Source organism: Solea solea, chromosome 1, assembly GCF_958295425.1.
Source record: "Solea solea chromosome 1, fSolSol10.1, whole genome shotgun sequence".
Taxonomy (NCBI): Eukaryota; Metazoa; Chordata; class Actinopteri; order Pleuronectiformes; family Soleidae; genus Solea; species Solea solea.
Genome location: NC_081134.1, coordinates 43449419 through 43474201, shown reverse-complemented (window position 1 = coordinate 43474201; position 24783 = coordinate 43449419). Strand labels below are relative to the sequence as shown.

At 41.9% G+C, this 24783-nt stretch overlaps 1 protein-coding gene across 5 annotated transcripts; it reads right to left on the bottom strand.

The window, feature by feature from the left end:
* Window positions 1-1405: 1405 nt before the first annotated feature.
* On the bottom strand, window positions 1406-24527 carry pfkpa (phosphofructokinase, platelet a). Of its 5 annotated transcripts, XM_058632923.1 has the most exons (23): window positions 24266-24527; window positions 20702-20775; window positions 20024-20101; window positions 19632-19821; window positions 19037-19202; window positions 18219-18263; window positions 17986-18094; window positions 17292-17387; window positions 15086-15178; window positions 14609-14734; window positions 13335-13399; window positions 12953-13022; window positions 12098-12244; window positions 10440-10510; window positions 10256-10343; window positions 9520-9672; window positions 8117-8269; window positions 6675-6839; window positions 5807-5868; window positions 4930-5041; window positions 4027-4126; window positions 2979-3084; window positions 1406-2197 (listed from the first exon to the last, which is right to left on the bottom strand). In XM_058632923.1, the coding sequence occupies exons 1-23, from the start codon at window positions 24357-24359 to the stop codon at window positions 2041-2043; spliced, it is 2520 nt and encodes an 839-aa protein (XP_058488906.1). In that variant the 5' UTR covers window positions 24360-24527; the 3' UTR covers window positions 1406-2040. The 5 variants fall into 5 exon arrangements, with proteins under 5 accessions (XP_058488906.1, XP_058488904.1, XP_058488905.1 ...); XM_058632921.1 differs by lacking the exon at window positions 8117-8269; XM_058632922.1 differs by lacking the exons at window positions 8117-8269; window positions 17292-17387 and adding an exon at window positions 17691-17786 and having other exon boundaries at window positions 24266-24526.
* Between the last annotated feature and the right edge of the window lie 256 nt (window positions 24528-24783).

The following is a 24783-nucleotide window of genomic DNA, read 5'->3' as shown; positions in this document are numbered from 1 at the left end:
GCGTAGCCGCTAGCATAGCAGAAGTTGGTATGATCAGAAGTCTTTGCCTTCGTTAAGAAGTACAGCGCCGATTTGAAGATTTGCGCCGTAACAGTCACGATGTAGTTCTTCTGCAGTGTCTTTCTCCTTGTTCATCTTCATTCAACAGTGAAAACACACACACGAAGCTTCTCGAAGCAGTGAGCAGAGCTAACAGCGGCAGCAGCTGCATATTAAGTAGCCATGTGTTTGCTCTGACGTTGGCCGAAAAAAACACGAAAGCACTGGAATGTGATATCGCCATTCAATTCAAATACAAAGTTTATGGTTTTAAGACCCACAATACTGTGATTTAACGCGTGTAGTGTCTTCGAAAGTTCTGTACATTTATTTGCAAAAACACAGCTTGACTTAACTCCGGTCACTGTTGGCCGTGACCACGCCGTAAATTTTAGCCGCACAACAACACACGAGAGCAACCGCATCAACCTCGCGTTGTCTCTCCTCCTCTCGCGAGACAATCCCACCCCAATAACTGAACCACAGTAGCGCATAACACAAAACACCTGTAACAGTAACACATTAACTCAGCTCATTACACTACTTTTGCCGTGGCGGGTCATCTTGTTCTTTATTCTTATTACTTATTCAAACATAATATTCTTAGATTTTCATATATTCCGATTCAGCCTTGAGACTAATCTCAGTTTATTATGTGTGAATAAGAGAACGTGAACTTGTATAAGACCTGATTATTGAAGGACTCATGAGTCCACTTCAACTTGAGCACAAATTCAGTGTGTGAACTTTACTCAGACTCAAAAGTTAAATACACTATTTAATTATTGCCGTATCATTATCATTATGATTATTATTATTATGTAACATTACGCAATTGAGTGGTTTGCACAAAAACAGATTTTACATGCAACTCCACGTACTAAGCAAATAAATATACTAGCGTGAACATGACAATTGTGTCAACTCTTACGCCTACTTTTCACTCCCAGTGCGTCACAATACGATTATGACTTCACTTTCGGATTTATCTTTGACATAAAACATCACATTTATGTGTTTTTTCATACACTCCGATTCAGCCTTGACACTTTAACTTCAGTGAGGTGTCGGTTTAAGTAAATGAACCCATTTTGTTATTTAAGACCATTTTTCTTTCCACGTGTGAATCAAATATTGCACATTAAATTAACATTATATCCAGTGCCCTGACATTTAATGTTTGACTGTGTTAATGCCACAAGGTTGAAAAATGAAGCAGTAAATAATATTTACAATTGCAATATGATGATGACTTCATTTACTGATTTATCTTTGACAGAAAACATCATGTTTAGTTCAATCAGATGGGAAAATAGAGAGAGAATGAATGAATGAATGAATAAATAAACAAATCCAACCACACCAATGACCGGGGTCCACTTCTCAAGTCTGGTTTTAATGTGCGGGAAACATTAGTCTCTTACACATTGAACTCGTTGGTGCAGTAGGAGAAACATCTACTTCATTACAGGAGTGCTGACACTTAATAAACTATATTCCAACTTTACAAGCAAAAAAATAAACAATGTTAAAAAGATAAATATTATTTCCTGTGTGAAGCACAGCATGTAGATCTCTTTACTTCTAACGATAGAAGAGCTGTTTTTCCCGTCTCATCTCTATCATATGCTGAATCTTGCACTGGTTCTAGGCAAGTGTACTTACACACACACACACACACATATGTTGGTTTTACACAGAATACAGTGTCTTTTCTGTCGTTGTGCAACTGCAGACAGGTAAAAGTGCAATTTGAGAACACCAGTGACACTAAACATCCAAGGGGGAGCAGTACACGGAGGTGTGTGGCAGGACAGTCGTGTACGCCATGCGTGTGGGAGCATGTATGTGTGTTCGCTGCGCCGCGGAGGCTTACACTGCTTATGGTTTCGAGGAGGAAATGACACAGACGGGGAAGTTGTTACTTGAGCTCTTCTACAGAACACAAACGGATGCCTCACACACTAACACACACACACGCGGACAGCACTGTTCGCGCCTTCACATGGCCACCGAAGCGTCTAACTCTTTAGGCCGGTTGTGTACGACGTGCTCCAGTTGTCCCGAGTCGGAGACGTCGTAGCTCGTCTTGTACTTGGCCAGGATCTTCATGAGGGGGCGCAGCTTCAGCCACCACTGCTCCTTGGGGATCCTGTGACTGCAGACAGAGGAGGGGGGAGGTGGGAGGGAGAGGGGGAGCATCAGCACAGTGGATCTGAAGTGTTTTATTTTATTTAGAAACATCCAAATTCTGAAACATCCCTCAAAACAGCCCAAAGAAGCCGTCTTCAATGAAATACAGACGCAAACTGACATAAACGGAGCATTTTCATACATCGCACTTATTTCTCTTATTTTCATCATTTATTTCGAAGTTGACGCAAGAGATAAGCGTGTAAAGTAGTCTTAATTTAAAGGAGTCGGACTTGACATAATCTATTTCTGGTTAATTCAGCAGGGCTTTCATTGCTTCTTTCTCATTTAGTTTATAATAATTTGATTTTTGCATGCTCAGTTTACAGTTTGTGGAATGTTTGTTTTCCAAAGATCAATGAAAAGTCCTTGTGTGTGATGTTCCATATTACGTGTATCTATTTAAGAATACTGTATGCGTGGCATTAAATATGCATCATTTTGAAATATTAATGGCCACATGGGCAGTCAATTTTTTTTTTTTTCCAGAGGAAATATGAGGAAGTCCAGCAGTACTCACATGTACAAATCAGTGCTTAAAGAATACAAGGACAGGCAAATGAGGGCAATTTCCTGGTAAGAAATCCCAACTAGTGAAATGGAACATGAGATTAAATAAGCACATGCAGAACTCTTGACTGACGCAGACCCTTGTTTGAGTCTCAGCTCTTTTCAGACGCTGCAAGTACGACCCACCCCTGAGATATAACACCTGTCGGAAGTAGGTCAGTGAGTGTGATACGTACACGAAGTCAGTGTCATCCGTGAGCTGTACAACTGGCTGGAAGACCAGAGCCCTGCGTCGCATCCCCAACAGACAGCAGGTGTCCTCAGTGTTGGCGAACACTCGGCCTGAAGGGAAACACAGCAGGAGTCAGAGGTGGAGACGCGGGATTGTACTTTATCTGCCTTCTTTTCCCTTCGTAAACAGACTTGACACTAGGCTGTGTGTGTGTGTTGTGAAAACTGTACAGTAATTTTAACGGTCCTGTACAGACTGACAGGTGATGACAGCGGTTCCATTCAGACCTGGTGTTTTCACCTGATCCAGCTCAGGTGATCTGATACAGTACAGTTGTGAACACAGTGAGGACACATTTGTGATCTAATCTCCGGGTTTGGGACGTGCACGGCCACGTTGTCTCTCAGGACTACTCGGGTGATGTCTCCTGGTCCCCTACAGTTTCATAGTGAATGAAAAGTATTTTTTTTTTTATAATTCTCAGTATGTATAATTCTCTGTTTTCATAATCTATTGTTGTTTTTTTTTTTACCATTTCAAGAGAGTGAATTCAGTCCCTTTATCTGTGTTTGTATGTAAAGTGAGTCTGATCACAAGTAGACACTAACCACACGTGGAGACACGGCTGTACACTTGTTATCATATCAACTGAGACCAGGTCTGAAGTGGGCCACAGAAACTACTACACCAACTGAAGCCAATGAAGCAACACAGACTCCCACAGATGACACGATGGAGGATATGGAGCTAAATGTACGAGGAGTAAATGGTCATGGAGCCAGCATGGAGAAGAAAAAAACTGAAGAAGAGGAAAGATTTACCTTCATCTTATGGCATCCACGTGAATAGGAAATAGAAAAGAAAGAGGAATATTTACTTTATCGATAGACTTTATACACCTGAACGATAAAATAATCATCTGAAGAAAACATGTTTGGCCTGGGACAAAAACACATGTAATAAACAGACATAGTGACTCCATGACAAGTTTTGGTTAAAAAAAAGTCTACTTCACAGCGGTCACGTCAACGCAGGGAGAAAAGTGACTTTACCTTGTCTGAACGTCTCGGTCAGCTTTTTGGTAATCCACTGCATGGCCTTGGCCGAGATCTTAGTCCCGAAGTTCCGGTCGAATGGAGATGGCGCTCCTCCCTTTGAGAGAAATCAAGAATCAAGACACTCATGGTCAACACACACATCCTGTGTTATTACATGTAATACATTTATGTATGTTGATATTTTAACGTTTTGCAGTGAATATGTGTATTTGGTTTGAATTAGCAACTGGTTTTTAATTTCTTTCCACTTCTCTTTATGTGTCTTTTATTTAAAATGTAAAGTATATGTTTGGAGTATATATACAGTTTCTTATTACGCTTATCCTTAGCCTGTGATATCATATTTCATATTTAGCAACCTGTGCAGTGACATTAGAGATGCACTGCTGAAAGCAAGTTAAATTTAAGACTTCTTAAGACTTCTTAAGACTTTTTAAATGTCACACAAATGTAAAATTTAAGTACCAATTTTACAGTGAACAAAAACAGAAAAACTGCCCAAAACACATTAGTTAGGGAAAACTTTGCCTTAATGTTTATTTCAACATAAAACATTCATTTTGTTTGTCCAGTGCAAAAGTTTCTACTTCCTGGTGTTAAGGCCTTGTTTGAGATTTATGAATTCAATGTCTTTTAAGACTTTTTAAGGATCAGCTGTGAACCTCAGAGGAAACTCATCCCTCCCTGATGTAAACGTCACGCAATAATCAATCAATAAATCAGACTTTAAGGTTAAAACAAATGTGTTCAAGTGTCCCTTCAATGCTTGGTTATGGTTCATTTTCATTGTATCAGCTTTTTTTGAATGTCATGTTTCAGTTAAAAGGCGTTGGGGTTAACCAGTGTCATCTATTTGGTACCATTTAGTCAGTGTGAAGCATCGCGAGGCCGGCCTACCTGCTGCATGTGTCCCAGCACGTTCTTCCTGCAGTCAAACACGCCCTTCCCTTCCTCAGAGTACAGCTGGTAGATAAAATCTGTTGTGTAGTTTTCGCTGGAGTTCTCATTCCTGCAGACGCACGGTGCAACATCACAGTCTTGAGTTTACATTCGTTCAGCATTTCAAAGCATCATTAAGTACCAAACAGTTTAAAAAAAACAACAACATAATCTTTACAATTTGAGTATTATAAATTAATCTGTTCACAGGTTATTTCTCTGGGCTGATGAAGTTTTTACCTTTCATTTTAGATAATACCGGTTTATTTCTTTGGCTTTTTTGATGCTAAATGAAGGATAGTTACGTGTGTTAGAAACAAAGAAATTGCCTATAAAGATGGTGACATTCTGCTATAACACAAATAATTAGGCTTCAATGAAAGAAATGGGAAGTGACTTTATTTACATACATTTTTTTTGTCGATTAGGTGTATTTTTTAATCAATATATATATATATATATATATAATATTTAATGTGTAGTATTTAGTGTATTTCACTAATGTATTCAACAAGTATGATGATTATTAATGCAACTGCCCAGTGGTGTTGTTTAAATAATATTTATGTTAATGACTGTTCTTGACCTTTATTTGTTTATAAACATTTTTTAATTTCTCCAAAGTAAAAATGAATTCATTCATTCATAAATTCAATGTATTACAGTCTGGGTAGAGTTCATAATAATAGCATCTGCTGAGGTGATAATACTGCATCTGTCGACTGTTCAGTACAAGCTGCTCTGCATGAAGATAAAATACGAGGACGATATATTCACCCATAAAATTCAAACTGAGGCAGTAAAATCTTGACTTTTTAAGCTGCCACATTCTCACCTGAGGACCAGTCCTCTCTGAATGCTCGTCTTCATTTTCTCCGTCAAATGTTCAACATTGGCCTGTGCGGAAAAAACACAGTGACCAGAATGTACTTTAGAACAGTTCCTGTTACCCACAGTTGTGGAATGACTGCTAACACTAACAATTGCATAAAAAAATTTGAATTTTATATTTCCACACACCGGTTATAAGCTATTTTTATGGTTGAGCATTATGGCAAAAGTTTTTTTTATAATAAGAGGTGATAAAAAGCCCAAGTCAGTGGCTCTTATTTTGAAAGCCAGGTTGAAAGGAAGTGGTGCTATGTAAGATTGGTATATTGAGTATTAGGGCCAAATGTAAAAAAAATAAATAAAAAATAAATGAAACATGAATTCTGAGAAAAAAAATTCTTAGAAATCTGACTTTTATTTTAGAACGTTTTTTTCTCAGATCTCCAACTTTAATCTCAGAATTTATGCTGTTTTATTCTCTTTTCTTTCTTTCAATTTTTTTTTTATTTACATGTGGCCCAAATACTCTTTCCATAGGTTCATGTAAGGATCCTCCGCATTTCTTGTTTTTAGCTGCACAAGTTTAGTAACACTACTAAAACAAAAGACGTGTACTTGTCGGACAAGAATAACTAATAAAACGAGTACTTCATTTAATAAGAATAAGTGCTTAACAAAACATGTATTTATTTTATAAAAACAACCTGCCGTAAACAGTTTTGACAGGAAGTCGTCATACTTCACACACGCATCTCAGAATCAAGCGTGAGCTCCCTCTAGTGATAATAGCAAGAGCTTCAGAAAGGAAATGACGTGATGCATGAACTCCTATCGCTCTTCAGTGTTGGAGTTTGTGTGTGTTTTTGAATCACCTGCAGGTCTCTAATGTCGAACGGCTCCTCATAGATGTACGCGGCATCAGCTCCGGCTGCCAAACCTCCCACAGTGGCCAGGTAGCCACAGTAGCCTCCCATGGTCTCGATGATGAACACGCGTCTCTTGGTCCCACTGGCTGACTGCTTGATGCGGTCACAGGTCTGACACACACGCATACAAGCTCACAATGTTAGTAACATGTTAAGTAGAGACTGTAAGTTAAGAATCATTCAACTCTTGTTAATGCCTTACGCTACTTTCCACTTAAACGTCCTGTCAAGTTTTAAGTCAAATATCACAACGGAATTACGCAGGCAAGATTAGAGGTCATATTAAGAAAGAAGACATTCCACATGAGAACAACAGCAGAACAAAGCTGACATGCTCAGTTTCCAACCACTACATTTAAACTTAATTTCAGGCATTTTCAGGCTAAAATGCTGATTTCACCACTTAAGAGACTGGAGTCCTGCATTAGGATGAGAGAGAACATCAAATAGGAAAGATTTTAAGTAATGCTGGATGTAAAGAGATTCTGATAGTCTCGTTTAAAAACCATCAGTTTGATATCAGGTGAGTGAGATGGCAGTGAAATGTTCACACCTTGTTTCTAAATGAACGAGGAGTTGAATAAGAGGGAACAAAAAGGCAGTTTAAAACTGTACAGTAAGTAAGTAGGCAGTATAAAAACCCTAGTTTTATAAAAACCATAGTTAAAAACAAAACATCAGTATCAGTATTGGCTAAAGTGTTATTCAGGTTACATCAGCCTAGAATTTTATAATCAGTGCATCATTAGTTCTCTAATGCTACAGCAGTGTTAAAGGGGCACTCGAGTCATTTAGTGACACTCTAACATAGATGTGGGGAATGGTCACATATCCAGACTTTTAAGTACATAAGCACTGGATCCTTCATCTTCATGATGTATTATAACGCTGCGTTCCATTTCCATCGGAACTCGGGAGTTGGAAATGGGAGTGACTGTGTGTGGTTAGAAATGAAACAGTTCTGTGTGTACGACGGATTTATTGTGCGACAAATGTGACAGAAGTGACGTGCTTGTAATCCCACGTCAGGGTTGGTGAAGTCGCTCCAAGTTTCCAAGTTGTAAATCCGAGTTCCGACTACAAATGGAATGCACCATAAGTGACTCCCACCTCTTGTTTCTGAGAGGCTGAGTGCTTTGTTTAACAACCTACAAATATCTAATGTTTGGGTTGTTTCATTTATCGTTCCAAAGTGGTGTCAGGATAAGCTTTGAGCTGGAATTAAAGATTAAATCCAGAGGCGACCACACATCTGCTCAGTCTTTTCTAAACACTGCACCTTTATCACCACTGACAACATGTCATTGTCATGCTCTTTGCCAAAAGCAGCATGTACAAAAGCGTGAATAGCTGTGTGTGCCGGCGGTTGGTTGTTTTGACTGCCTTACCTCCACGATGGCATTGAGGGCCGTGTCAGCCCCGATACTTAGATCTGTGCCCGGTATATTGTTACTTATGGTGGAAGGCAGCATACACATCGGGATGCAAAACTCCTCATAGGTACCACGAGCCTCAAACAGCTGCAGGAGACTCTCAAACGCCTGAAGCGGCAGTATATGAAAATGTGTTAGAGCCACCCAGAGGACCAGCTAACGAGAGAAAGGAGTGAACCCCCCTCTCTCTCTCTCTCTCTTTGCCATAGAGCAGTATCCTGCCATTCCAGCTCTTTCCGTGTGATAGCAGCTATGGCTTCCCTTTGGCAGAAAAGGACAGAATACAGGGATGGAGGGGAAAGTGAAAGGATGGGATGGAAAGAAGCGATGGGACGGTGACACTGTGGAGGAGAGGAAGGACAGACAAGATGGACGGAGATAGAGACAGACGTGGACAGCCGTTTGTGAGCCTCAGCAGCCTGATGCAGATGCTGGACGAGGACGGACCGGGTCCACCCACGCAGCGGGATGAGGTGATGACGACAATGCAGATTCTCCATACCTTTTATATCATTTTGACTTATAATAATGATTTATATATACTTCTAAGAGTATTGCTGAACGATTTTGGGGGGAAATGAATATGTAACTGCTGATTTTTCAGCTAGAAATTGCAATTGTGATGTGGTTTATGATATCATTTAATACAAGTCAGGGTTCAGCTTAATATTTACCGTGCAATAGACTGAAAATGTTACTGCGCATCACCATGACAACGTCAAAACATGAACTACTTTAAGCCTATTCTAAAAAATATTGAACATGCCATTTACTAATTGTGTCGTTCATTGTTTTAATTTAAAAACTGACAGTTCAAAGCTGTTAGTCTGTGTTGGGGCTGGGCAATAATTCAATAACAATACAAATGTTCATTATATATAAATATCATGTTAGTGCGCTGTGCAATCGCACTTTAAAAGCTCATTTTTGATCAACGTTTTTGTTTTGGCCTCGTTTGCGCCTGCGTTGTGGCGGTGCAGCACGTGCACATGACATAAGACAGCGTCCACACCTGCATGCAGCACACCACTCAGCTGAATGCCGCTGACTCGGCATTTTCCACAGAAACACAGTCGGAAAACGAAGGGCAGGCAAAGCAAACATGGCAGCCATGACACTTGCAAATCCCACAGCATGCCTCCATGTTGTCGCTCGCTTACTTACCTGAGCAGGACGGGAGGAGCGCTGCTACTTTGGTGACTAATGAAAGACTGAGTTTGGGCCTGTGTGTCCGTTCTCAAAGCATGACTGGTCGACTATGTGAGCGTGTTGGATGGATTTTGGGCTTTTCCTTCTTAAGTGTGTGTGTGTGTGTGTTGTTGAGGTCATTTATTTGCGTTGCCAACCCCATCACTTACAGCAGTGATGGCGTTCAGAGCCGTGTCAGCACCGATGCTGAGGTCTGAGCCCGGCACATTGTTGGAGACAGTGGCTGGGACCATGACCATGGGCACACAGAGCTCGTCATATTTCCCGCGCGCCGTTAACAATTCCAGCAGTGACAGGAAGGCCTGCAGGGCAGAGCCAAGGGCTTTAGTGTCGGAGGGGGTGGCACCAACGGCACACTGGCTTGATTTGGGAGGTGCTATTTGCCACAGGGAAGAAGGGGTAAGACAAAAAGTGGACAGGGTGCCAAGGGGAGGAGCCAGAACTATCACAACGGACGGCAGCGAAACAGACAGTTACCACTCCACGCACACATCTGTGCAAACACATGAAACTCCTTTACTTGCGGACATTACAAGAAAATGAAAGCTGGAGAGCATCTACTTGGGAGAGCGTGAAATGACTGGAAAAGTATAATTAAATAATGCTCGTTATAGCTCGTTTACAGTAAACATTTTTTTGAATAATGCATATTTCCTAAAGATCAACCAGTTTAGCTACTTTTCATTCACTCTACTGAAGCATGACTGTATACAGCTCTATGCATGGAAGCATATGGTGACATAAAATGGGCTAATAAACAACAACATTACATTGTAAACTACAACATACATAAATGTTCATTTGTAATCATTTGTAATAGGTCAAAACATTTGAGACAAGTTGTTTTCACAGACAAATATGAGCGTGTTGTGTTTTCAAACATACCTCAAATCCCCCGATAATGAGCAGCGCATTTATATTGTGCTTTCTCATCTGCTCAGCAATTTTTTCAACATGCTTTGCAGGAAGAGTTCTGAAGAGAGGGAACATATTTTTAAATGTACAGATACCAGGATTTATATTTACTAATGAACACTGACTGACAAAACCTGGGAAAAAAAAAAGTTACCTTTTGGTTCCCAGTAGGGAGCCACCCTGTCCAGTCCATCCTCCAACATCTGCCCATTTAAACTCCCTAATCTGTGGGTGAGAAAACAGCAACATGCACTCAAACACAAAATATAAAACAACAACAACATTTATTCCCTTGATCTCCAAATTAAAGGTGTTTGCTCTCAACAGTTGGAGCTGAAGAGCAACATGCAGGTTGCAGAAACCTGGTCCAGGTACTGCTGGAGTCAAATAATTCATTTAATTAATTCATATTTGAATTGATGAATCATTCACCAAGGGTTTTTTCTAAGTTGTCCATGTACCGTCAACCTTTAGGTGTGTACTGTATACTGGGGAGGAATATTTACGATTAATCTATTAGTCGATTGGTCTATAAGACGTCAGAAAATGGGGGAAAACTGTTTTTAAGATGACCTGGCTGGCACTTGATAGGCCTAAATTAAAGAAATTCAACATTTTAAATGTTTCTATTGACAGCCCAAGTAAAAATACGTATTTAGAGCTGAAACAATGACTCCACTCATCGATTATTGATCACTTACTAAATGAATTGTCAACTATTTTGATAATCGATGAATCGGTTTGAAGCTTTTTTCACTATTAAAACAAGATTTCTGTTTGTTTCAGCCTCTTAAATGTGAATTCTGGTTTATTTGCCCCATATAACAAAGAATTCATTAAAACTGAATCATCAGTCAACTGTTCCGTAGGGGTGATGTGACTTTAACATTAAACCATGGTACGCAATAATGATATTTATCCAAATAAAAGGGTTTTGGTACAGAACATCGTGCATTTTATGATAAAATATGTTTAGGATGCTAAATGAATTATAAATAACAAAATAGACAGAAATAACTAAGCATAACCTGATATTACATACAAGTAACTGGGGGGTGAATGTGACCTGTGAGTTTGAGACCACTGATATAAAGTGAGAGTGTGTGTGTGTGTGTGTGTGTGTGTGTGTGTGTGTTTGTGTTTGTGTGTGTGTGTGTGTGTGTGTGTGTGTGTGTGTGTGTGTGTCAAGCAGAGGAACTGGAGCAGTGATATCAGGTGTGCGGAACAGAGCAAACTTATATACGGGGATAGATTTGGTTAATTCAACGAGGAGTACGAGATAAACAATCTGAGATGATTATCAGCTCAGATTATCAGGTAGAGTCACAATGGGATTGACAGGGAGAAGAACGTGAAACCAGTTAAACCAGTCACAGAACTGCACAACAGCCTCGTCTCAGGTGACAGCCTTGACACAGTTACACCTTTACACAGCACAGTCCCCTAAAGACTCCCACTCCATATGTCAGTGTTGAGTCAGGTGAATATTGACCCTAATTCACCTAATTCAATCTAAATGTGTGAGCAGTTGTCAGGAATACTCTGCTGCCATCTGTCTGCTCATTTTTGTAACTGCATCAGCTTTGGCTGAGTAGGGCAGACGAGGGGGGGTCAAGTGTGGTAAATTGGCTTACATCAATCGAGAGAGATTACCCTCAGCGCTAACAGAGATTGTGCAGCGTCTGCCTCTCGTGAAGCTAAAACAATTGTCGATTACAACAAGACAGTAGTGCAAATGTGTTTAAATCGGGCTGATTTGATCCATTTCTGGTGCCTTTCAAATGTAATGACATGTAGTGCTGGGGTACCAACCTGTCCTTTGGAGAATCCCTCGAAGCCATCGCTGACCGCAAACATCTTGTGGCCCTCAGAGATGCCCACCCTCACTGCTGAACGGACCGCGGCGTTCATCCCTGCTGCAGGAGCACCGACGTTCAGCACTGCCACGTTGAAGTTGCTCTGAGGGGTGTGGGATACGGTACGTTAAATGTGACTTAAAGATGCATTTGAAAAAAGACAATGCCTTTGGCAAATGTCAACCTCGCTGACAACAGATTTTAAACTTTATTCCCCTCCCCCCCATCTGCTGTTGGACAGTTGTTCAAGCGCTGCAGAGCAAATCAATAAGCGACACCCGGTCTGCACTCAGCTGCACGCTGGGCTAACAGCGGTTATTATCGCAGGTACAACAGGAGCCGCGGGCCCGGGGCCGACACCACAGCATGGCGTCTGCCATGCCGCCTCCACACCTCACTGAGCCTCAGTGTGAGCTGCCTCCCGTGTGCGGGGTTGAACAAGTCATCACTCGGTAGGGAGTCAGGTGTCATCTGATATCACGAAGCAACCGGCGGCGCCTCGCGTGCAAAGGCAGAACCTGTTTCTGCCTGTCCGATGGATGAATAAATTAATGATGCAGGCTTTAATCTCGTTGCATCTCTTTACAGAAAAACACTCATTCAGTGAGGGAGCCTTGTTCTCTGGCTGGATGTCTGAAAATAAACGTCTTAAAACGTCTTAAAAGGCTAATTTGACTCTCTCCAAAATAAAAAAAAGCCTGCACTCCAGTCAAGGTGGACACTGTCAGCAGTTTGTCTCTGGGACCTTTGACATTTCCCTCAGCTTTGTCAAAACACACAGTAAATGTCACGATGTCGTGAGGTGACTTACAACTGGCAGCTCCGACTCTGGTTTGCGATGAGCCAAGAGTTTGTACGTCTTCAAGTTGTTTTCAAAACTCCTGCAATGAAGCACAGGGACCTTATGGTTTCACACACTCCCTTTTAGTGTTAATGTATAAGCATTTTACTATAATAACACAAGATTACAGACAACAGATGAATGCCGTTTACAATACTCCTCATTCTGAATGTACTTTTCCTGCAGACAGTCGACTGTCTCGAAGATTTAAAAAAAACAACAACAGTCTAATGGAGTCCCAGAATAGCAACCGGCTCAGGTTTTAAGTCTACAGAGAGCAGACGGTGTCAAAGTAATGTTTTAATCTGGAGCGAGGTGATGGCTTTGGTCCTAAAAAGAAAATCAATCATACCTGCCCCGAAGCTTAACAGCCTCCTCAAACCGCTTCCCGTCCATGGCCTTCTGGACCTCCTGAGTCTGAGAGAAACATGATTAAATGTACACACTGTATTCCTATGGGGGGTTTTTATGTAAGGTCAAATTTCAACTGGTGAAAAGACTTGTTTTTAAGTGTCCGTTACAAGAAAGGAATGGGAACAATAGGAGCCATGTGTGCAGAGCAGAGAGCTAATGTGGGACCTTGTGTTCTGTGATAAAACCATGTTTAAAGTGAGGGTCTATACGTCTAACTGATACCTCATTAAAGCTCTGAAACTGTGACTTTTAGCTGCACCGTCTGTTATTTTTCAGTAACTTGTACAATTACTTATGGCTATTTTCTCTGCTTCAAATGCGACTATTTTCAAGACTCAAGGTCACACAAGCAGTGTGCATGCAGGACGGCATCATAGCATGTGACACAATGAAATAATTAGTCAAGTTTAAAGCTACACTATATAACATGTCATGGCTAATGTTGTAAAGTAGTGTACTTACATAAGCCTCAATGTTTCCAGCACTCTTTAAATCCATTGAAATCTAAATGTACTTTCAAGGTATTGGATTGTTTCATTTTGGTCGCCTTTCAGTGACATAATCTGCTTTCCCCGCTATTGTAAAATTGAACATGGAGGTTTTACAGAAAGAACAAACAACAACACGTACAGCTGACACACACTTGACTCCCCTACCTACAACTCTCCTTTACCATAGACACAGCAATCGCTGCACGACGATGATATACAACTTTATTCATTCATGATATAGGTCATGTGTTTACACAAGAAAAAAGTGAGTTAGAAAATAATAATAATAATAATATTAATTAAAAAAAAAAGGTCAAGGACCCTAGCTTTAAACCTGAACACATAAGACTTCTGTCTGCCACAGTTCAATCACACGGAATGAATTCAACAACAAAGCTCCTGTGTGTTCCTGCGGAACTGGGCTGCTGTTGCATCATCATGATGCTGGCAGCCATTACCAACCTTGCCCAGAGCTTTAGAGCTTTTTGGGTAATCATTAACGAGACACAAACGCCTCTCGAACCCATACAACTCTTCACTGAATGTTAGTGGCACTCCAGGCCCAGTGGGCTGTGCTGTTTGTAATCTGTACTTAAGCTCCTCCAGCCTCGTCCCTATTGACTCAGCCTCTCTCAGAGTGTTGGTCTGCCCTCTCCACATTTCCTCTTTCCTCAATGTCTATGCTTTAGTAATTATGTGTGTGGCCCAGTCCAGTACTTACCATCTGCACGCACTCCATCAGAGGCACACGCACCGACTGATTTCCGACCAGAGAGACCACACAGGCCGGCGTGTTGGCTGTGGTCTCTAGAAGGGCAAGAACGGCCTCCACGCCGATACGACTGGCCTGTGAACCCACAAACACACGTAACAAAAAAAAGAATGCATCATCATAATTGTTTGCCAACACAGTTTTCCCTAATGCCAAAACTGGAATAAATTCATCTTAAATCTGTGGTAGTCTGTGGTAAATAAGCAGCTCACTGTCTAAAAGTTGGAGCCATTTCAGCTCGCTCTCTTTCTCCAATATGCACACGCACACACAAATATCACACGAGTAAGCAGGAGTGCTCTGAACTTTAAAATGAAGGGACACATCTTAATTAGGTGCACCTTTTTAAATCATATTCAATTTCTATGCACAATAAATAATACAGTGAGTTATACAGCAGTCACTGAGTTGAGCTTGTACACTTACCAAGATGCGGTCAAAAGCAGATGGGGTCCCTCCTCTCTGCACATGCCCCAGAATTGTCACTCGTGTGTCGAAACCCAAACATTTGACAACAAGCTGGGAGGATGGAAGTGTACAGGTCTTAGCAGTGATCAGGGGAATTATTGTTCACTCCACACAACACTTACTTGATAATGATACCAATGAATCTCATGCACATTAGTAAAACACCTTTTTTTCCTGGTTGTAAATACAGTGTGACATGCAACAAAATCCATACACACGTGAACAAACAAGTGACACATGAGAAAAGCTGGTGAAAAGGGGAAACAGACAAAGCACAGGCAAGCCGTTCTAATTTTTCAGTCATGTTTCAAGTCATGAAGCTCTATGCTTTGTAAAAAAACTACTAACACCACACAGGATCCCAGACAGGAATTACAGTACACACAAGGTATTCAGGTACTGGAGAAAGCAGAGGAAATGCTAACCACAAAAACGAAACAGTGAGTGGAATGTTATATCCTACTGCGATAAACCCTGTGAGCAGATTTGAGGGGCTGTTCACATGCAGCGGCGTGTGCACAAATGCATATTCTCGATCGAGCTGCGTGCACGCATGAAAGCGACATGGTTCAAGCCCGTTTTTGGAGGTTTTCGCGTCACGGAACTAAAATTCTGCAAGTTCTTTCCGCATGTTTATATATATATACACTGTATATATATATATATATATATATATATGTATGTGTATATATATATATACATATACATACATATATACATATACACATATATACATACATATATACATACATATACATATATACACATACATACATACATACATACATATATATATATATATATATATAATATAATATCCGTTTTCTCTAGACTCTGAAATAAGCATCCATTATTCTGATCAAACTCTTATATTCATCTTCAGGAGTTAGCTGGAGGCAACATGGGCGAGCTTGAGGTAATTTGAAAGACATTTCTCCTCCTCATCCAAGAGGGTTCTTCAGTTCTGACTGACTGGAGAGAAATGCAGGGATTTGGCCTCCAAATACTGGATTTCTGTCAGGAGATTTGTTACGTTCAACAATGCATGTCATTCTCCCTCTTCCCAAGTTTCAGGTTGCTAGACAGATAGGATCACCCGAGAGACACGGTCTCAGCTCAGCATTGAGTGGCTGAGTTAAACGTAGATGGCTTTGTTCACTCCTCTCTATGTACATTTTCAATTATTTTGTGTAATCCAAGAGTGTTTGCATCATACCTGCAGTGCTGCAAATGTTCTGAGCTGTGTTATAATGTCTGTGCCTTTCTTTTTTCACAATCGTATTTACTGCTTCCAGGACGTCAGATGAGAGACGTGATGCAAGCTCTTCATGTCACCGAGAGTCAAGATAGATCTGCCTCACCCTCTCATGCAAGAGCTGGTGCTGAGCCCTCTGTAGGACTCTTTCACCTCTGTGGAACCCAGGCTGCTGGGAGTTATATTCTCTTGTCTCTGTGTCAGGTTGAAGTGTAGGGGATTCCTAAAGTTTCGTAAATGTCTTCTCATATTTCCACAGTCACCGAAGAAAATCTAGCAGCATGTATGTGAAGGTTCTCAGTCATAGAGATCATAGTCATACTCAGAAAGACGTTTCCCCTCTTCTTCCACCTGTTAGTCAGAACTGAAGAGGCATTTGAATGGGAAATGACTTCTTCAACATAACTCAAGCCAGTTCAGTTTCTTCTGACGATGAGTACGACCTAGTTTTCTTTTTCTTTTTTCTTTTTCCACACATTGAACAGCAGATATTGAACAGCAAAGCTGGGGTGAGGGCAAAGCAGCCCTGGGAATCTATTGTCCGTTTAGATTTTTCCTTCATGAAATGCATAAAATAAGCTGCAGCAACTTCAGTCCAGGTTTTTAGCAACAACAGAAGCACAACCCGCACTGCATGTGAACGGCCCCCCCGAATGCGGTTAGAGATACATTATATTTGACTGAGCAAATAACATGTGAGGGTGAGGTTAAGTGTGGGCGTCTCACAGCATTATCAGCAGCATGGTGAAAGCCATCTTACCAAACTAGCGCATTGTGTATCTGACAAAACATTCCAGAAACACAGCAGCAGAGTCAAAGCCACACCAGGGCAGCGGTACAGGAGTAGAGTTCAAACAGGAGGGGCTCCAGGCTCAAACTGGCCACACTCACACAAAACTCTGTACTTACATCCTTAATATAGTCAGTGGTAATGGGCTTGTTGTTACGATCAATCGCCCCTTCGGCTACAATTATGATATTCAGCCTTTTCATCCCTGCTCGGTTCTATAAGGAGGAAGGGTGGTGGTGGTGGTGGGGAAACAACATGACAGAAAAATTAAGACGTTGGCTGTGACACGGGCTTTGCAGAAGCACAGGGCGCCGACGACGACGACGCTCGCGGCTGTGTGCGCAGATCGTCCAGCTTGAGTTAACACTTGGTAATCTACAATACCCTGCAGGCCTCGCTGTCTGTCATCACCGCACAATCACGGGCTTATCTTATCTGTGGCTGGACGCGTGCTCTCCATCAGTCGGGCCTCCATGCTTCTGGCTTCCCCTTTTTTTTTTTTTACACTTTTTACTCACATCCTTGACATAACTAGAGGTTATAGCCTTTCCGTGTCTGTCTAGGGCTCCCTCCGCAACTATGATTATGTTCAGCCTTGAGCCCCTGGACCGGGTCTGAACAAAAAACAACACAGTGAGACAGCGGACTAATCACTCTCAACCTCATCCATCTTCTCTGACAGAGGAATTACGTCCTTGGAGAGAGACAGAAACGTTATGAGGAACAGTGACACTGGCGAGTGGAACAGGAAATGTTATCTTCTGTGATACTGCATTGGATTTACTGTGTGGGGGAACAGTAGGATAGTGTTACCGCAGACAGTTTCTGACACATCTTCTCCTCCCAGCCGTCCTCTGGCGGCATCTCCGGGATCAGCACCCAGTCTGCCCCGCAGGCCAGGGCGCTCACCAAGGCTAAGTACCTGGAATAAAAGACACACACACATACACACACTCAGAACTTTGTGTATATATATAAACAGGGGATAATGGTGTATGCCTCCATTTTTGGATCAGGAATATAGGTTGACAAAAACACACTCTTACCCGCAGTGTCTGCCCATGACCTCCAACACAAACGTTCTCTGGTGACTGAAAAGTAAAAGGTAGAATTATATTTTTGACTGAAGTAATAATAAAAACACACTCAAAGCGAGAGGGATCTCTTCATAACAGGCGCTGTCATGAATCACGGCGCTTAAGTTGGTATCCAGATTTGCAGCGTCCCTGTTTGCAGTTAAGGGGGAACCGTCATTTACAACAAAAGTGTGTGTGTGTGTAACTGGTGTAGCGTTTAGGATGATCAATTTTCAAGTTTCCCCTTAACTGCCAACTGAGAAGATGTGAACCTTAATTGCCGACTCTCAGACTAATGGTTAAGGCATTAACTGGTTATGGTTAAGGTCAAATGAATAGATGTCACTGCAGTGTCCCAAGAAAACAACTACGCAAACCTTTGTGTGTGTGCATGTGTGTTGACAAACATGGGATATATATAAGGTATATTGCTGAATTTTCTGATGATCACACCTGCAGAAGAATGAACCTACATTCTGGACATGAACTCTCAGCCAGGGAAAGTGTAAAAGGTCCGAAATTGTTCCTTATTCTGTTCCTAGACCCAGATATGAAAATAAACATGCCTTAAATGCCAGCTATGGGGTCAGAGTTTTATTTTAAGTCCTTTACATTCCTTTAAATGAAGTGATATGCTATGTTCTATGGCGCATGACCTTGAATTCCATTAGGAGTTGCAAGTAGTTAAACATTTTGCATGTTCAACCTGCTGTTTTCATGCTATAACGACGTTGTGGACTTTGCACTGTTACATTTGTATGCACTTACCCCTATCACTCTCACTTTACCTCTGTGCGGTCGTCATAATTGCATCCACCACCTCGATGATTCTGTGCAAGGCCGAGTCCGTGCCGATCGTCATGTCGGTGCCGCAGAAGTCGTTGTCGATGGAACCGACCATCCCCACGATGTGAAGCGCCGAGTACTGCTGCACAGCATCGGCCTCCAGCGCGCCTGACAGGATTAGCAGAGTTACACACTGTACTCCAACAAAAACTAAGCTCGTTGACAAATATTATCTTTAAAAAATCTGTGTAAATCGTAATTTTTGTGGTTCTTTTTCAACCTGTCCAGGGTGTACCCCACAGCACCCCCTGCAGGATAAAGTTTCTCAATTTGCTGTTGCCTCCATCTGCCTTCACATAAAACTAATCACCTTCTTTGTGCCACGTGGATGATGGTTTCAATGCAACAGACATTTGTTTATATTCAAATATCATGCACAACAGTATTAAAATAGTAAATGCTCACGGGTAAGCCTTTACTAATCATTTATACGAATAACAGCACAAGCTAAATTTTAAATTTTATGGATGACATAAGTCAGGATGAGAATAAAAAGAGTAGACAGTGGCACAGTGGGGTTTCATTTCCACCGTCTACCTTGCTCCACAAGCTCCGCCAGCAGTCCACTCCACTCCTCCCTGAAGAGGTTGGCTCCAGTCAGACTGCCATCTCCGCCGATCACGCACAGGTTGGTGATGCCGCGCTGCACCAGGTTCAGAGCGGCCTTCAGGCGTCCCTCGTGCGTGCGGAAATCTTTGCAGCGGGCGCTGCCGATGACAGTCCCGCCCTGACAGACACGCGTGAACACATCTTCAATCACACCTCTTTTTCTTCTTCTTTAACTTTAGAAGACGTGAGACACTTCTCATAAACAGCCTCATAACTTGTATGTTCTGATAGGCATAATTGCATTTTTATTCTAAAAACTCTTTTTGCAGACACTGCAGTCATTTCATTATATGTACGGAATGCTGCAGACAATTACTCACCACTTGCAGCATGCTTGAGACACTTTCCCATTTGGCTTCCCTTATGTTCTCCCCTCCATCCACCATACCCTGATATCCCTGTTAAAAAAAAAAAAGAAGATACGCTTTTGGTAAATAAATACAAGAGATTTCCAAACAAACACATGAGACAACAGCTGGATTGGGGTCAAGTGCACTCCAGTAGCATGCAATGAGCAGTTCAGCCGCATGCACGACTAAACAACGCTACAAATACAGTATGTGTTTGTGACACTTGATGATTGCATGTGCATGACTCTGTCCTCACGCAGTCCCCTGAAGAAAACTGCAAAATAACACCCAGAGCACTGTGATACCTCAGTGGGAGGGGGGAGATCCACACAAAGGCCTCACTCAGTTATGTAACATCACAGTAAGGGAGCAGGACCAACACATGCACAGATGTGCTGGGATCACAGAATGAGCAAGCAGCACAGCTCCCCTAACATCTGCTTAATGCTGCTGGAAAGATATTATAAAACCCTAGTCATTAACTCAGATATCTCAAATCCAATAAAGCCCTGCAAACATTTTCTTATTAAAATGTAAGATTATGCACAAATATTGTGGTTATTTAGTTGCAAGTCCAGTTTTCCTTCCTTTTAAAAAGGAAATAAACGACTCCGGCAATAAAAATGCATCACAAAATACGGGGCTCACCTCATGAATGAAATAAACTTTAGCGCCCACGTATAATCCCATTCGAACCACAGCACGTACGGCAGCATTCATCCCTGAAAGAGAGAGAATTAAAGAGGCACAACAATGTTAAAGATAGAAGAATAGCCTTTATTTGTCATTATGCAGGTAAAAACACAACGAAATGTGTGTGAAAAAAAAATAAAAATGACATAAAATACATTTTTGTACACCAAGGTAGTTTCATGGAAGACATTAACAAAAACCATTTGAGTCATGAAATCACATTAAATCCCCTGGAGAGCAAACTTTTACGTCAGCAACAGGGTAAACTGAGAGAGTGAATAAACTGCATAATCTTCATTTACATAGCTATTTCTAATGTTATTTATTATCTCTGTGACACGGTCACATGTGTGAAAGTCTGTGTTAGTGTGTGTGTGTGTTTATTCTGTCTATCTGTGGCTGGGACCAAACTTTTTTTCCCCTCTCCTCAACAGAAACGCAACCATTTTTGGTCAAAGGGTTTTTTCTTGCTCCTCCTACAGCTTCTCAGTTATTCTGAGGTTAGTACCATTAATCTAACCCAACCAACAAGACCAAGCTCTGTGACCTGAATGTCAATGACAGGTTTGTATTCAAACACTGACTTTGAGATGAATGACTAATCCTTTCCCCACAACAAGGAAACTTGGCTGAGTGCAGGAGAGAGAAGGGGAAACACGGTTTACCATATCATGGCAGCAACTCTGTCCTGTTACTAGGCAACGAAAGCCACCGTGCAGCAGGAAAGTGAAACTGTAGTGAAAGTCAAACTGTAAAGGTAGAGTACATTGGGAAGTTTATAAACAGAAAGGTTAGAGAAAAAGCAAAGGCCCTCCCACTATTCACCATACTGCCTAGTGTCACAGTGCGTGGCATCATGTTATATAACGCTGTGCGGCTCAGCAGCGAGGCTGGTGTGATCACAGTCGGGAACAAAACAAAAGAGAGGCAACGGCAAGAGACAACCTATTAGAGAAATCTAAAGTCCTCATTGGAGCAGACAATCATCAAGTTTGCCAAACTCAGCCTGCATGACTGACCCTTTCCCGCACCGGGTGAGGTGAAAGAACTAAGCCGAGGCTACACAATAACTCTGACACTGATGTTCCAGCTCCTATCATGCATGCCACTGCCTCATTGGCTTTCTGTGGTGCCAACTGTGTGTGTGTTACCTCCTTAGGACCTTTCCTGGCATAAACATGGACAACACTGACCTTGTCAGGACCAGAATTCCACTTCAAGACCAACATTTGGTTCTAAGTTTAGGGCTTAGATATGAATGGTGGTTAGGTTAAGGTTGGGCATTAACTTGTTATGGTTAAGGGTAGGGATAACGCTTTGTTTAGGCTGTCTATATCAATAATGGTGTCACACCTGTGTGCACATGTGTGTATGTTTGAATGTGTTTGCACATGTTCAGCTATGCACGAACAGCAACTCCTAAACATACAGATGGATTCATTTCTCCCGTGCCATGGAAACGCTACAACTTTGCTGCATAAAAAGTGCAAAATGGCTCGAAATAATAACAAAAAAACCATCAACAGCATGGGTCATTTTCCATGGAGGGCATCTTCACATGCCAATTCACGACTTTACGGGGGCAAATAATCGAATGTATTCTGTGCACATTTGTTTTTGCTGCATCGATTTGTACTGTGCTGACTCACTGTAATACTGGCATGACTTACGAGAATAGCTTAGCACAACAGAGTCACTGATAATGATATCAGTTCCACTTGTCCTTTTCCTGCCATGACAAGTCAAAATATCCAGAGTAATTCACACAGGATTAGAAGTGAATTCCCAACATACAACATGCCTCTTTATCAAATACTGGAAAGTTGTTTCTGTGCGTACGAGCTGTTTCTATTCCTCAGCAGCAGTAATAACAAACAATTCACTTCTCCTTCTTCTTCTTCTTCTTTCAGCTTCTCCCTTTAGGGATCGCCACACAGCAGATCATCTGCCCTCGTGTCTCCTCTTCTGTTTCGGTTTCTTTTGTCCATATTTATGGAGTGAGTCTGACCTGCTAATAGATCAGAATAATTGCAGGGGTATGGCCTATTTATGAACACAATTACCTATGCATTTATCTGTTAGTTTCTATGTCTGTGGGCAGAATACTCTAAGTGGTTATTTTATTGGGATGTACAGAGCAGTAGATATGGCCCAAGGAAGAAATTACTCCATTTTGGTGAAAAACAGATTACATGTGCATGTTTCATTCACGTGCAAATTAAGACTGACAACCACTGTGCCACACACTGGCATTGTTTGATCAATTAACATAATAGGCTTCATTCAAAAGGTAAATAATGACACATTTAAGCAGGAAACGCAGGTGTTACAACAATGGTTTGGTTCTGTTGGTATGAGTCAGGAGGAACTAAAGCACCTAAATGGAACTCAGCCAACATTCATTTGATTATTCATTCCACCATGGTTGTTGTGCTTTGGCTGCATTAGTTTGTTTGTTTGTTTGTGAGCAGCATCACACTCAAAAATTGATGCTGGAGGTTATGGCCCGATGATTAAATTTTTGGTCGGGATCCAGACACCGATCGGAATTGAAGGTTTTGTGTTACAATTGTCAAACTTGGGAGAGAGAAAACTAAAAATGTGGTTTCTCTAGTTTCCAATGGTTTCCTAACAATAACCTGACAAAATGTCTGCCTCTCCTATATCAGTGACCAGTGACATGTCAATGTTATTAAAAAGACAAAAATCTAAATTTTAAATAAAAATGCCAATGGCATTTTAATATAAATTCATACATTGAGTTTCAGAGGAACAAATCAATAACTTAAGCGACTCGTCTACAGCATCTACTGTATTCAGCAACGCTGAGTAATTGAGGTAGGAGGCGTGTACCATTGGTGTCGCTTTCAACACGTGACCAGGGCTTTTCTCCGAGGGGCCCTGACGCACAGCCGGCTCAGAGATGCTGTATGCAGCTCATCACGTACACAGGATACAGGCATCCACCGCTTGCCCACACTGCCACCCCAGGCTGCATCACCAGGCTGCAGCACCATCCCCAGCAACCCCGCACCGGCATGAGCGTCGACCCGCACAAGCCGCAGTGCAGCGTCAGTCACTGCGTCACACAAGTTCAACAAAAAAACAGGAATATGTTCTAAAATTCAAGTGAACTGAACCGAAACTCCTCCGTCGTGCTCAAGTTATAATTGAGCTCGGCTCGGCTCGGCACGGCTCGGCTCGGCTCGGCTCCGCTCCGACCTTGACAGCTCTTCAAGCCGCTGTCACTGATGAACACTGTGTTAAAAAACGTGTGACAGAGACGATGATGATGATGATGATGGAGATGAAGCCGTTAGCGCGCTAGCTGGATGTGTCTTGTTAGCATGCTAACTGCCAAAGCTTCCTGAATGAATTCTCGTGATGTAATGATTTCATTTCATAACTTTCCCTCCATCGCTTTACGCGTGAGAGGACGTGTCTCCATGGACGGACTATTTTCGGCCACAGTCCGCGCTGTCACGCCGACTGCTGGAGTGTGTGCGGCCGGTTTTTTACCTTGAGCATCTCCTCCGCTCGTCAGTACCGCGATGGCTTTGCCAGCTCCCGATAGGTTCTCGAAGAAGATCTTCTTAGTGTCCGGTTGCGCCATTTTCACCCTATTTTCTTCAGTCCTGTTCTTTAAAACAGAACGGCGGGACTGCGACGGTTTCAATTTGTGCTTAAATGATTAAGGGCACCGGTTGTCCGCCCCCTCTTGCTCTGGATGCCCACTGCGCTCTCTCTTCTTCTCTGTTCCGCATCGATTCGTGGAATTTTGCAGCATGAGGAGCGAGTGATTGACGCTGCCGCGGACCAATCACAGCTATGGGAATTTGGCCGGCTTTGCTTTTGAACCAATGGGAGAAGTTGAGGAAGACGAGTGGGGCGGGGCGTCACCGGTGGAATCAGAGATATAGTTGAAGGGTAAAACCACCATAACAACGCTAAAATGATAATTGTAAGAGCCACTTAAGTAATTATTTTGGTGTTTGGCACCTCCCACTACTATTAGTTATCTTCATTCAATTTCCCCT